General features: G+C 41.5%; 1 protein-coding gene across 1 annotated transcript in view; it reads left to right on the forward strand.

Moving 5' to 3' along the window:
• trpc7b (transient receptor potential cation channel, subfamily C, member 7b) overlaps positions 1–15,549 on the forward strand; it is an 85,153-nt gene that overhangs the window by 67,458 nt on the left and 2,146 nt on the right. Inside the window, exon 11 of the mRNA XM_077247245.1 lies at positions 14,989–15,184. Coding sequence (XP_077103360.1) covers positions 14,989–15,184 — 196 coding nt within the window. The remainder of the gene's footprint in view (positions 1–14,988; positions 15,185–15,549) is intronic.

Here is a 15,549-nt window from a genome sequence, read left to right on the forward strand (position 1 = left end):
CCTTCCCCTGACCACTGGACATTTCATTTACATTTATGAATTTACCAGATGCTTTTATCCTAAGTGATTTCCAGTGCATTAAGACTATACATTTTATCAGTTCATGCATTTTCATATACATTTTACCACTACGTGCCGTGGACTTAAATAAGTGCTTAAATACAACATGGAACATGTTAACTTGCAAAACCACTATGACTGATATAGTCGATCCTATTTGTACGTTAATGCTTTAATGTCTGGTTTTATTGTGAGTGATTCATCAGTGCAGGAGGAAATAATTGTTATGAAAAATGCATTTCTAAACCTCTGAAACAACGTTTCTCTCAACAAATATGATTTTTTTATTTCAAAAGTATAGCTGACATTTAGCTAGTTGACTTTTAGCTCTGCTACTGCCGTTTCATCTCAACAGATTCTGCCCTGAATATTTACTTTTAATGATTTAGCTGACTTTTTGAAAACAGAATAGTTTCGATTTAAAAAAGCACCACTGAATGCAAATTATTTCCCAGCTCAGAAATATATCATATTATGGATATGCAGATGTTCCCTATCAGGGAACTTGAGCTGCGTGACAACGCTTTGGGAACGCCCCTGTGTGAGTGCGTCATGAAGCATGTATGAAATCAGTCCAATGGCGAGACGGAACGTTATAGGCGGGTGACGTCATCGACCAGGAAACTATATAAGCACCCCAAAACACAACTGCGTCAGCTTCTGAGTCTTCAGCAAGCGCTCTGTGTGTGAATATATCAGTCTGTGTCTCAAAGTGTTTTTGTCTGTCCTTAGAAATTGCTAGGCAGGAGTTTTTCACATATAAAAAAACTATAAAGAGACGATATATATATATAATATGGCGAGCGAACAGCAGTTCAGAAAGTGTGTTCATCCCTGCCCACGTTATATCACGGGTGGGGACACTCACGATCTGTGTGTTGTTTGTATGGGAGTGCAGCATGCCCAGTCAGCTCTTGAGGGAGCTGGTTGCGAGCATTGCGAGCGTATGTCAATGAAAACGCTCCGCTCCCGCCGAGCCCTCTTTGAGGAGAGTGGTTCGGTGCGCGCTCCCCGCGGTTCGGGTCCCGTTGCTGCCGAGGCACAGCGGAGGCTTCAATCGTGGGGATCGCAAATGGATCTATCAGCGGGGATTGAGACAGGCTCTGCCTTATCTCAGCCTTTACCTGGTAGATCCAGTGCCTCAGATCCGGGTGTGGAAGCACGCGCTGCGGTTTCTTCCCCCCAGGCTGAGGCACCATCACTTCAATTATCCAGTTCTGAGGATCTGGATGTTGAAAGTATTGATACAGCAGAGACTGGGGACTCGTCACTTCAGTCTCCTGCTAGTGAGGAGCTTATGGAGGTGCTCACTCGTGCTGTAGAAAAATTAAGCATAGAGTGGCTAGCTGATAGATATGAATCTCGTTCAAAAAGTAAACTAGATGAAAGATTTCTGCCGTCTCGTGCTGCACCTCCACGCCGGTGTCTTCCATTCTTTCCTGACCTCCACACCGAGGTGTCGAGGTCATGGAAAAGACCAGTGTCATCCAGAATATTTAGCCAGCAAACATCTGTTTATTCAAATATTTCTGGGGCTAAGAATTATGGTTATGGGGCGATGCCTAAGGCTGAAGAAACGCTGGCGAGCCATCTATCTCCAGATACGGCGTCGTCATTTAAGACACCGGCATTGCCCACAAAGCCATTAAGAAATACCTCGGCTTTGGTGGGCAAAGCTTACTCGGCGGCAGGTCAAGCGGCAGCGTGCTTACATACTATTTCGATATTACAAGCATATCAAGCAGACCTATTAAAAGATATGAGTGAGGGGGATGAAATTAGTGCTGACGTTATTCGAGAATTACGTCAGGCAGCAGATCTATCTCTCCGTGCCACCAAGGAGACGGCCAAATCAGTGGGCCGTTCTATGGCAGCCATGGTGGCAACGGAGAGACACTTATGCTTGAATTTATCCAACATGAAAGAAAAGGAAAAATCTTTTCTCCTGGACGCCCCGCTTTCAACTGCTGGTCTCTTCGGTGACTCAGTGAATTCGGTCATTGAGAGGTTTCAGGAAGAGAAAAAGCAGGCGGTGGCGCTCCAGAAATTTCTCCCCCTCCGTGTTCATGTCTCCGGGGCTGCTGGGCGGGAGCAGCCCTGGCCGTCGAGTAGCTCCTCACACCGGGCGCAACAGAAAAGGAGTGTCGCGTCTCGTGCTCCTCCCCAGCAAGACTGGGGCGAGGTGCGGAGCTCTCAGACGAGGTCTTCCAGGGGCAAGGCCGATCTGAGGACGGTTATTGTCGCCAGGAAGGCTTCGTCGAAGAAGAAGCCCTGACGCCAGAAACGTCAGGGTACTGAGGGTGGTCCTCACCAAGAGAGAAAGGTGTTCGCTGCAGTACACAGCGCCCGTTTTCTCTCGGTGCCCTCAGGGGCCCGTTCTGCCAACCCCGCCTGCGTGCCGGGGCGTAGACGGTCCCAGCGAGCGCTTTCCCGAGGGACGCTCGCCCGCTCTGAGGAGCGGTTTAGAGTGGTCAGACCAGTTGTTCCCTGCCGGTGTGCCGTTACAGGGCACTGTGTCTGCCACTCAAAATATTCCAGAGGCCAGTCTCGAGAGACTGGGACCCTTAGTAGAATTTTTGGCAGAGTGGAAAAGCCTTCCAAATGTATCTCATTTGGGTCCTGCAGACTATCGAGAAGGGGTACGCGATTCAGTTCAGAACACGCCCGCCTCGCTTCAGAGGGGTTCTGCCCACAGTGGTGGGCCCCGAGCAGGCTCTGGTTATGGAACAGGAGGTGAAAACTCTCCTGCTGAAGGAGGCTATAGAACGAGTTCTTCCTCCCAGCAGAGAGTTGGGTTATTACAGCCGAATATTTCATCGTTCCAAAGAAGGATGGGGGGTTGCGTCCAATTTTAGATCTGCGCCTGTTAAATCGCTCAGTAGGGAAGCTCAAATTCAAAATGCTTACTCTCAAGCAGATCGTGTCACAGATCAGGTCCGAGGACTGGTTTGTCACGATAGATCTAAAGGACGCGTACTTCCACATTTCCATCCTTCCACAACACAGGAAGTTCCTAAGGTTCGCTTTCGGGGGCGAAGCGTACCAGTATCGAGTTCTTCCGTTCGGCCTAACACTGTCTCCCCGAACTTTCACGAAATGTATGGATGCAGCTCTGGCTCCGCTGCGACTCCAGGGCATCCACATTTTAAACTATATCGACGATTGGTTGATTTTGGCTCAATCAGAGCATCAGGCGATTCGGCATCGAGATGACGTTCTCGCCCATATCAAAAAGTTGGGGTTGAGGCTCAACGCCAAGAAGAGTGTGATTTCTCCAGTACAGAGGACCACTTTTCTGGGCGTGGTTTGGGATTCGACAACGATGCAGGCACATCTGTCTCCTGCTCGTATAGCTTCGATTCTCTTAGCCATCAAACAGGCAAAGCTAGGCCAATCACTCACTGTAAAAGAATATCAGAGGATTCTGGGTCTGATGGCAGCAGCGTCCAACGTTATACCTTGCGGCCTGCTGTACATGAGACCACTGCAGTGGTGGCTCAGGACCAAGGGGTTCTCCCCGAGGGGAAACCCGCTCCGCAAGATCAGGTTCACGCGACGGTGTCTCCGTGCTCTGGCTATGTGGAAAGAACCTTGGTTCCTGTCCCTTGGTCCTGTGTTAGGGGTTCCGTGTCGTCTTGTAACACTAACGACGGACGCCTCTCTCACAGGCTGGGGGGCGATCATGAGTGGTCGCTCGGCCCAGGGTCTGTGGCAGGACCATCATCTTCATTGGCACATAAATTGTCTAGAAATGATGGCGGTGTTTCAGGCTCTGAAACACTTCCTCCCAGACCTGAGAGGTCACCATGTTCTTGTCCGGTCAGACAACACATCGGTGGTCTCTTATATAAACCATCAGGGGGGTCTGCGTTCGCGCCCGTTATACAAGCTGGCTCGCCAGATCCTTCTATGGTCCCAGGGGAAGCTTCTTTCACTGAGGGCGATTTATATACCGGGGTATTTGAATCAGGGGGCAGACATCCTGTCGAGGCAGGGGCTGAGGCCCGGGGAGTGGAGACTCAACCCCGAAGTGGTGGAGCTCCTATGGAAACATTTCGGTCGTGCCGAGGTAGACCTATTTGCATCCAGGGAAACATCACACTGCCAACTGTGGTTTTCCCTAAGTCCTCCAGCCCCTCTGGGGTTGGACGCGATGGTACAGGAGTGGCCGAGGTCATGCCTGTACGCATTTCCCCCGATTGCTCTGCTCCCAGGAGTTCTGGAGAGGGTTCGCCAGGACGGGGTCAGTCTACTGTTGGTAGCCCCGTACTGGCCGGCCCGAGTTTGGTTTGCGGACCTAATTTCTCTCCTCGACGGCTCTCCTCTGGAGATTCCGATGACGAGGGACCTTCTCTCTCAGGCGAGCGGGTCGATACTTCACCCCCACCCAGATCTATGGGGGTTGTGGGCTTGGCCTCTGAGGGGGCCCAGCTCATAGAATCTGGTCTCTCGACTGAGGTTGTGGAGACCATCCTCCACTCCAGAACTCCGGCCACTAGGAAATTATATGCCTTGAGATGGAAAATGTTCACCTCTTGGTGTGGAGAACACCAGCTGGACCCAGTTAACTGCCCGGTGGGTGCGGTGCTGGAATTCCTTCAGGAGCGTTTCTCCACAGGGTTATCCCACTCCACACTGAAGGTGTATGTGGCGGCCTTATCTGCTTACCACGTCCCTTTGAGTGGTGCTTCTCTCGGGAGACACCCACTTGTAACCCGTTTCCTTCGTGGCATTCTGAGGCTGAGGCCAGCAGTTCGCACGAGGGTGCCGACCTGGGACCTGGCGGTTGTTCTAGAAGGTCTCTTTCTAGCACCGTTCGAGCCCATTGAAGAAGTTTCGGAGAAATTCCTCACTCTTAAAACTATCTTTCTTCTGGCTATATCTTCATTAAAAAGAATAGGAGATATCCAAGCTCTGTCGGTCTCTCCCTCGTGCTTGGAATTTGCACCAGGCATGGTGAAGGCTTTCCTCCTCCCTAGGCCGGGATACGTTCCACAGGTACAAACCAATGTGGTCAGGCCTATTGTACTGCAGACTTTCTGTCCTCCTCCATTTCTGACGTCGGACCAAGAGAAACTAAATCTGCTTTGCCCTGTTAGGGCCCTAGATGCGTAAGTCCACATAGCTGCCCTGTGGAGAAAGAGTGAACAGCTATTAGTTTGCTTCAGACCCCCTAAGAAGGGCTGTCCAGTATCTAAGCAGAGGTTGAGCAAGTAGGTGATCGAGGCCATCTCACTTGCCTATGAGTCTGCCGGTCAGCCTTCTCCTTTGGCTGTCCGGGCTCATTCAACCAGGAGTATGGCTGCCTCTAAGGCTATCCTGTCAGGAGTATCAATCCAGGATGTTTGTGATGTGGCAGGCTGGTCCTCACCGCACACATTCGTGAAGTTTTATCATCTCGACTTCAGCTCCACTCCAGGGGCGCAGGTGCTTTCGTCCGAATGTGCGCTCTGACTTCACACGACGGACACTTGCTCGTATGGCGACGTTGGTATTAGCGTTCCCAAAGCGTTGTCACGCAGCTCGACTTCCCTGATAGGGAACGTCTCTGGTTACGTATGTAACCCTAGTTCCCTGAAGGGAACGAGACGCTGCGTCCATGCCATACTCCCAGCATGCCCGTGAGCACTTGCTTCAGTCTTATCAGAAGCTGACGCGCTTATGTTTTGGGGTGCTTATATAGTTTCCTGGTCGATGACGTCACCCGCCTATGACGTTCCGTCTCGCCATTGGACTGATTTCATATGTGCTTCATGACGCACTCACGCAGGGGCGTTCCCAAGCGTTGTCACGCAGCGTCTCGTTCCCTTCAGGGAACTAGGGTTACATACGTAACCAGAGACGTTTTCCCAAGGTTATTAAGGTTTTTATTGGTATTTTGAATTAGCTTTTATTATATTTTTAGTTTTCATGTTAATTTTAGTATCTTTTTTAGTAATTTTGTTTCGTGCTTATGTCATTTATTTGTTTTTTTGTTTTTTAAATATCTCTATTTAGGTCTAATATGTTTTTATTTCAGTTTCAGTTTTAGTTCGTTTTAGCTATTATTTATTTCCAGTTAATAATATTAGTGCTTCAACTCAAACTTATTTCAGTTATTTCAGGCAGCATTTCTAATTTTCGTTTAAAGTTTTTCAACTAATATTTATACTTTATTTTATTTAAGCTTTATTTTAGTTAACAGAAATGTTTTTAATAGTTTTAGTTAATAATAACAACCCTGTTTTTTCTGTCGGTCTTTCTCTGAACAGTGAACGGCAGACAGTTTGATCTGAGATCCAGCAATGCGGAAACACTCACGGGTTAAAGGTGTGTGTGTGTGTGTGTGTGTGTGCACGCAGTCTCTCTACGCTCAGTGTCTCATGTGTGTGTGATGCAGGTGGATGTGATAATGATCTGTCTAGGGATGTCTTGTTTAGAAGGCTTCATAATCGGAGAGGAGGGTCGAACGCACATCCAGGGCTCATTTCACCTCAAAATCATATATAAAACATAAAGAAAATAAAGCCCATTGAGATCCTAATATTTGATTTTGGGTTGAAATATATCTTTCATTCATATTAATATTTTGAATTAGCTTTTATTTTATTTTATATTCATTTATTTTAGATTTAGTGATTTTGTTATGTTTTTGTAATTTTTTTAGGTTAAATTTATTTTAATACAGTTTTATTTTTTTTATTTTTTTATTTTCAGTTCGTAATTTTAGTGCTTCAGCTTAAACATATTTCAGTTAGTTACAACATTTCTAATTTGTGCTTATTTTTTTTTGTTTGTTTTAAATTTAATTTAATTTAAATTTTCATCTAATAGTTATATTTTATTTCAGCATTATTTCAGTTAACCAAATGATTATATAATAAAATATTTTTTTTTAGTTTTAGTTGATGGGTTTGTGCGATTGATCTAGATGCATGTTAGATATAATAATGAGAAAGAGGGTTTAACTAACAGCATCATGTCTTTGCATGCGGCGTCTGTTTTACTGGCTTCATCACTGCCGGCGTTATACAGATCAGTTTATGCAAACGGGACTCAAAATGTGCTGAAAGTAATTGCACGCCCACGTCCCCATCTTGCGAGTGTTAGGATGTGTTAGTTTAGTGAATGAGGCTCAATTAATACTAAGACTAATTTACACAAAGAGGGTTTGCACTTAAAAGAATTAGAATGACAATCAAAATCCTCAAACATGCTAAAGGAAAGAGAGAGAGAGAGAGAGAGAGAGAGAGAGAGAGAGAGAGAGAGAGAGAGAGAGAGAGAGAGAGAGAGAGAGAGAGAGAGAGAGAGAGAGAGAGAGAGAGAGGGGGTCATTGTTGAAGCAACACTGGAGTGTAAAAGTGCAAACCCTGCAGAGTTAGAGAACGAGAGCAGGAATGGACAGAATGAGTGAGAATATCATGGAACCAGGAGAGAAAAGGCTCAACTCTCCTGAACCACATCGATCAGAAAACATGCACTGTGTGTGAGGCAAGGATTTGCCGAATTATTTGAAAATGCACAGCTACACACACACACACACACACACACACACACACACACACACACACACACACACACACACACACATACACACACACACACACACACACACACACACACACACACACACACACACACACACACACACACACACACACACACACACACACACACTTTATTTTAGGGCACCTGTTCAACTGCCATTAATACAAACTTCTACATCTACAACTCAGTGCATTCAGGAAGAAGTAGATGTAGAAGAGGATCTGAATCAAACTGAGCATCAGAACGGGGATTTAAGAGACTTTGAACGTGGTATGATTGTTGCTGGTGTCAGTATTTCAGAAACTGCTGATCTACTGGGAATTTCTCACACAAGCGTCTCTAGAGTTTACGGAGAATGAGCTGAAATAGAGAAAACATCCAGTGAGCCGCAGTTCTGTGTGTGAAAATGCCTTGTTGAGGTCAAAGGTCAGAGGAGAAGGACCAGTTCAGCTGATAAAGGCAACAGTAACTCAAATAAGCTCTGGTCTCAGTCTCAGTCTGCAGAAGAGCATCTCTGAACACACAACATGTTGAAGCTGACCATGAAGAAGACCGACAGCAAACTGAGGCTGCGATTCACACGGGCTCAGCAACATTAGACAGGAGAAGATTGGAGAAACGTCTCCTGGTCTGACGAGTCTTGATTTCTGCTTCAGCATTCAGATGGTCGGGTCAGAGTTTGGCATAAACCACATGTAAGCATGATCATCCTGTCTTATATCAGCGGTTCAGGCTGCTGGTTTAGCATCGTCGCTTAACTTAAACATCTCAGTTTACCTGAGTATTGTTGCTGATCATGTCCATCTCTTTATGACCACAGTGTTGCCATCTTCTGATCAGCTCAAATCATCTCAAACTGGTTTCTTGATCATGACAGTGAGTTCACTAAATTCAAACGGCCTCCACCGTCACCAGGTCTCAGTCCTATAGATAGAGCATCGGTTCCCAACAGGGGGTCTCGGCCCTCAAGGGGGCGTCAGCGAGCTCTTTGGGGGGTCGCGTCATATTTTGAAAAGTGTTGAACAGAGAGGATTAAAGCAGCAGTCCGTAATTTTTTTTGTGTTCAAATTTTTTTCTAGTTTTTTTTTTCCAGAAAAAAGTTTTCAGTTTTTTGTTCAATATTAACTAAATTTATATAATGAGTGAGTACATCATGAATCCATTTTCCAAACCGTGTTTTTGTCTTATCCTGAGTCACTATTGTGCATGTATAATATGTGTTTATATTGGGAGTATTTTACACTGGTTCGTGTCGCACCGCTGGTGTAACCCAGAGCCTGCGTGACGCGTCACAGACATAAACACAGAGAAGGAGCTCCGGCTACAATGTTCTTCCTCAAGACGCATTATTCTGTTAATAAACGCATGTTTATTAATCGCTAGAGCACCAAACGATCATATTACATTAGCTAATATTATTCACAATCCCCTGGCTGACCAAAAAATGGGTTTCAACGAGGTCCCAGACACCAGTCGTTTTGTAATAGCATATATTAATTATTTTTTCCCTACACACCAGTGTGAATACTGATATTTTTGTTATTGCATTTCAAATAGGGCCAATTACTAGGCTTACGTTTTTAAATTACAAACGGCCTACTGATGTTTTTGTTATAGTATTTTCAATATTATATGCTATTATTTGTGCATAAACATATCTGGTTATAGTAATAAACATACCGTTTGTTTAAAAACAAAACATTTTGTCATCCTTGCTGCAAGCTTACAAGAGCGACAATATCATTAAATGTGAACAATGTGAACGGGGGCCCTAAAATATTTTCTTTAAAAAGGGTGTCTCAGACAAAAAAAGGTTGGGTACCACTGCTATAGTGCAGTTTTGGGATGTCGAGGAACTATGAATCTTTTTATTCATAAGCCTTTTTCCTGGACAGTTTTCAAGACCCCGTCCCCCTCATTTGCATTCTGGGTCAAAAACCCCTGAGGTCCGCTGGTGGGTTGGTTCGGATGAATCGCTTGGGTTAGACCAGACCTCGTTAGTAAATCGCTTCAATAAGCATCTGCTAAATGAATCAAATATACACTAAAGACCTGATGAAGCAGAAGACATTAGAGCTATTCCTGTAAACACAGGGGAATGAAAGTCAGACTACGGCTGTTTGATATATGGAGGATATTTTAAGAAAGAGAGAAATATATTAAGAGAGGAAGAAGGTTTTCTTGCCTAGTCTGTGGGCGCAAAGCAAAGGAAGAGAAACGAACACAAAACTGGAACCTGCTGTGTGCGTGTGTGTGTGCGTGTGTGTGTGTGTGTGTGTGTGTTTCAAGAAAGGTAGATGACCTAAACATGAGTCAGAAAGAGTCTCTCTGCCTCTTTAAACATCACTGTGAAGATATTCTGTGAAACACAAAGCAGAGAAGCAGAGAGAACAGTGCAAAAAATATATATAATTAGAATGAGTGTTGAATGCTTCTGTGTGTGTTTATGTGATTTAAGGACAATGCAACTGACTAGATACCAAGCCACACATAGACACACATCTGAAGCAAAACAAGTGGAGAAGCTCTTCTGTAGAAGTTCATTATAACCCGAAACCTTCGCCACGCGCCTCCTCCACAGTCAGCTGTCCTCCAAGAGAACATGCTGATTGAAATTGAGCCCCAGTGACAGATTTAATGCACTGATTTGTTTTCACGGTCCACACGACTACGCATTCTCAAAATCATCCACTTGGAAGAGCTTCTTCAATAAGCAGGACAAAAACACTGTTTCTGTGTGGACAGAGGGACAAAACCTAGAGAAAAAGGTGCGTTTTGAAATGGATCCGATTAGTATAGATGTAGATTTAGGGGACGTTTACACAATGGAAAACTAACATTAATTTACACCACAACAGCGTTTTGGGGGCCTGAAAACGCAAACTTTTGAAAACGGGATTCAAAGTGCAAGTTTTTGAAAACGATACAGTTGTTGGCAAATGTGTTAAAACAGTGACGTCATGCACAGTGTTACTGTCAGTGTAATGAATGTGTCAAATATAGCAAGGAGACATTTTAATTGTTTATTAGTAAACTAGTGTTTTCAGTGACGATGCTGACTCTTCACCTTCGCAGTATTGTGAAGGTGCCTATAGAGAGAAATGCGCACATCATACGGATTATTAGAGTTGTCTGTTTCTTTTCGTTTTGAATTGTTTTGTTTAAAAGTAGACATTTCAAGCTTAGATATATTTCAGAGTTTCTGTTAATTTATGAGACAAGCTCCAGTTCAGGTGCGATGCAAGTTATATCGCGTCGGCGCCTCTGTCCTGATTAGCCTATAGGCAATTTTTTGCTATATTTGCTTCTTATTTATTAAATCCAGGAAAATGGTTGATGAAACATTGATTAAAATTAAGATACAATTTATACAAAACGAAATTCACTTTAAAGAAAGGCTTTATACAAAACAAAACTTAATGAAGTGGTCAAAATGATGTGTCTCTATATTGCGCATCTTATGATTAGGCTACTCACGCTGTTCACTTTTCGTATAATCAACATATATGAAATGGAAAAAAATAACATAATATTTAAACATAAATATGAACCTAACTTTTCTTTAATGGCTACAACATGTAGGCGTACAATACAGAGAAATTTAATGTCGGCGCGAACGCCGTGTTACCGATGAGCATGAGGGGCAGAGGTCCGTTTTTTGAATAATAATCAAATAATTCCCAGCGATCGTTGAATATTATTTTTGCTTGAAATGCCCATCCCTACAAAATACGAAATGTGTTAATCAGACAAAATACAAGCATCATAGCATAAGAAAGAAATATAAACAAATAAAGAATTAAATAAATAAAATAAAAATACATTAAAGTAGGCCTAAATAATAAATAAATAAATAAAAGAGGCTCAGTAGCTTCTGAAGCATGAACTCAAGCAAGTAGTTGCAGTTGTTGTTGCTGTTAGCCTACTGATTTAGCGCGTCTGACTAGTCGACACGTGGGGTGATGACATCATCGTTTCACAAAATATACGGATTGGCCGTACACACGAAGACGCAAAGGGTTTTGTTTTCAGATTTATCCACCCTGGGACCCGGTTTCAAAAAATAGCGGTTTCAGTCTCCGAAAACGCCGGATCCGTCTGGACGAAACGCCAATCCCATAAAAATGTGTACGTATACAGCTAAACGCGTCTCCGAGTGGACAGGGCCTTACTTCAGGGGTCAGTTTTAGCTAATAGCTGAAATCTCACACACACCCTTAATGGTTTTTGATCTTGTAAAGAATGAGGAATCGAAGTTTTTATCTCTCATCACACAGAGGAAAATGTAAAATGCTACAAGATCATTTCATCATTTTTGACGGCATCTAATATTTATTGGGTGTGTTTGGGTGGAGAGCGAGTGAGTCTTTCTGCAGAGGCAGACAAATGGATGGAAAACAGGAAAGATGAGTAGAAAAGAAGTGTCATTAAGAACAATAAAGAAAAGGGGATGTCATTTATGAGGGAATATAGAAAGAGAGAGAAGAGAGAGAGTAGAAGATAACAGAAGAACTTCTTAGGTGGATTATTTTTTGAATACTGTCTTTATAATTCGATTTACATGTTAATAAAACCAGTTGCTCATGGCTATAATATACCTTATGTCTGAAATCATAGATAAATTACTAGAGATAGAAACCCAAAACCACATATTGATATTTTAATAATAAATGAGAGACTGTGTGAAACAGAGAGACTTAAAATAAAAGGAAAACGTTAAGTATTATACTCATAATGAAAAAATGGAAGAAAAGTGAACGCAATGTTTAATATGGATATGGACATAATAATTAGATTAAATTGTAGTTAAATCATGAGAGTGAAAGAATATCTGTGATAATGTGCTCATATTTCACCTCAAAACCATAATAAATACATTTATATTTTGCATTTAGAAAAATGAAACATATTTTTAGGACCATTAATCCTAATTTTTGCATTTTATTAAATTAAGTGTATTTACCCCAACCTTTGCAGTACTGTACTGTGAAAAACGCAGTCATCTATCATTTAAATTGTAAAGTATTTTAAATGATTTATTGTAATGTATAATTTTCTAATGAGAATTAAAAATTAACACAAAAGTAAAGCACCCAGATGCATTCAGTGAGAATTTGGACTGAAAAAAGTGTTTATAGGGCTGGTATAATGCCCTTTTCACAAGATGTAAAATAAGTTTCTGATGCCCCCAGAGTGTGTTTGTGAAATTTTAGCTCAAAATACCCACAGATATTTTTATATGGTATGTTAAAATTGTCACTTTTTGAGGGTGAGGAAAAACGCACCGTTTTTGTTTCTGTCCCTTTAAATGCAAATGAGCTGCTAACCCGTCACAAGGGGCGGAGCTTCAAGTGCGTGTGTGTAAAAGGCTAAAAGTTTTTGAAATTTTCAGTGTGTGTCTGTGTGAGGTAATCGGAGCTGGTAACACACAAACACACACTGAACATTTCAAAAACTTTTAGCCTTTTATGTTCAAACCGGAGTCAGACAATGATAGAGAGACTCAAGAAGTGACAACATGTAGAATACAACAGGACATTTCTGAATGGTTGAATGTGGATCTTTTAGTCATTGATTAGCATATTCTGTCATGATAATATATAAATCGCGTTCCCGGGGGCGGGGTTTATGTAAATTGTAGCGTCAGTGATGTCACTAACCCGGGAGGAATGTGATATAGTCCCTACCAGCCGTTTGTTAGTCCTTAAAAAACGATTTCTTTAAAAGCAAATATCTTCCTTTGCTTTGAACTTTGAGCATTATAACTTTGCAGATGTTGTTTATGCTCAAACAGCAACATTACACACTAACTAAGGTCAGTTACAAAATTGAAATCATAATCATCATAATCCACCACCCATTTAATTGTCATGTAAACAATCACAATGCACATCTTCTTGTACTTCTGTTGGTGATTTATTTTCCAGCATTTCACTGTGTAAAACTGCAGAGCGATGTGAATGGAGTGAGACCTTGACTGTGTCCACTCCATGAGTTCAGCATTAAAACACAAACACAAATGCATTATTTAACAGACCTTGAGCTTGTGTGTTCTCCAGTCTGGATGCTTCATCATCTTCTTTCTGCACTCATTCAGCTCGTGAATGCAGCTCTTGTTTAAAAACAGGTGCAGATGGAATAACAATGTTTCAAGACAGCACAATCATAAAGATCTGGCAGAATCTTGCTGAGTCTCACACGAGTCTCCTCGTGAGTTTCAAATCTGCTCTCAAACTGCTCGGGTTTACAGAGAGTCCATTGTTTATTAACAAAGTCTCTCTGCCTGCGCATTTATCCATTTCAGCAACTTTCTCAGTTGTTTTTGTTGCACTAAAAAAATAGTTAACCAAGCATATCATTTATTTAAAGTGCATCATTCTTTGAAAGAAGGTTCAATGGTGTTCTATGTAGAACTCAAGGGTTCTTGACTCAATGTTAAAAAACGCTTTATGCCAAAAAAGGAGAAATGTCTTGAAAGATTGCATTAATAATTTGTTTAAACTAATGTTTAACAGGTTATTCAATTTGTATACTGGCCTCACTGAAAATCATGGTTTCTGGCTTAAACCTCTTTTGGTCAGTTTGTCTGAAAACTATAAAATAACAATCAAATAAACAATTTTCTTTAAATAAAATATTTCGCTCGAGTGTTGATATGCAAATCACATACTAGTTAGAAATTATTGTTAGTTTTATTGGTTTTTCAGTTAGTGCATAGCAGAAAATAGGGTAAGGGTGACTCAATAAACATTAAGGTCTTATTGTCTTTATTTATAGTAAGTAAACTAAATTAAACATTGACTAATATCTCAATTTATAATTCATATATATATATATTTGTTTATGGTGAAATTATTGACTTACATTAGTTTACTTAATTTAAGTAACATTTTTCAATTTTGGCTTGGTTTTTAAAATAAATAATCTGGTAACACTTTACATTAAGGTTCCATTTGTTACCAGTAATTAATATGAACTAGCAATAAATAATTCTAAAGCAAAAAGTTGATGTTAAAATCAATAGTTGTATCTGTTAATCATAATTTAATGGACCCGAGATAACATGAAGGAACAAGTTTTATTGTTATTGATAAATACTGTAACAAATGTATTGCTCATTGTTAGTTACAGTTAGTTGACGCATTAACTATCTTCAACTAATGGGTCCGTATTGTAAAGTGTTACCAACAATCGTACTTTACTTTCTATGGTTTTGTCTTCGGGAAAATAAATATTTTTGATTATTAAAACAAAATATAAGTTTTGAACCAAAACAGGGAAAACAAATCAAATTAGTGTGTGTATGGGAAACCTCATATGATTTTCATCCGATTGGTGATCCGTGAAAGCTCATCAGGATCCGAGCTGTAACCTGTTCCTCTGATCTGTGTGTGTTGACAGGGTTGAGGAGAGCTTCAAGACTCTGTTCTGGTCCATATTTGGGCTCTCCGAGGTGATTTCTGTGGTTCTGAAGTATGATCATAAGTTCATTGAGAACATCGGTTACGTGCTGTACGGGGTTTATAACGTCACGATGGTGGTGGTTCTCCTCAACATGCTGATCGCCATGATCAACAGCTCCTACCAGGAAATAGAGGTATTAATCAATTAAAAAATAAATATCGAAGCCTCCTTAAAGCAAGATAAATATACCTGACAAACAGTTCTGGGTAGATTACTTAAAATTGTAGTCCGTTACAGATTACAAAGTACATGATGGAAATTGTAGTTAGTGATCTATTAGATTACACATTCTAGGTATTTTTGATTACTTTTAGATTACTTTTAACCCAACTCAACAAAAATATTGATATAAAATGTGAAGAGAATGATTTAATTACGTATTAGCAGTTTAGCAATGTTTAATGCAAATCATGTCGTTGATAACCAAGAAAAATATGTTCTATAATTTTCTTGGTTATCAGCGACATGAAGTGTGTTAGACTTTGCTAAACTGCTAAT

Source organism: Siphateles boraxobius, unplaced genomic scaffold (genome assembly GCF_051911475.1).
Source record: "Siphateles boraxobius isolate OS27281-9 unplaced genomic scaffold, OSU_SipBor_1 3, whole genome shotgun sequence".
Taxonomy (NCBI): Eukaryota; Metazoa; Chordata; class Actinopteri; order Cypriniformes; family Leuciscidae; genus Siphateles; species Siphateles boraxobius.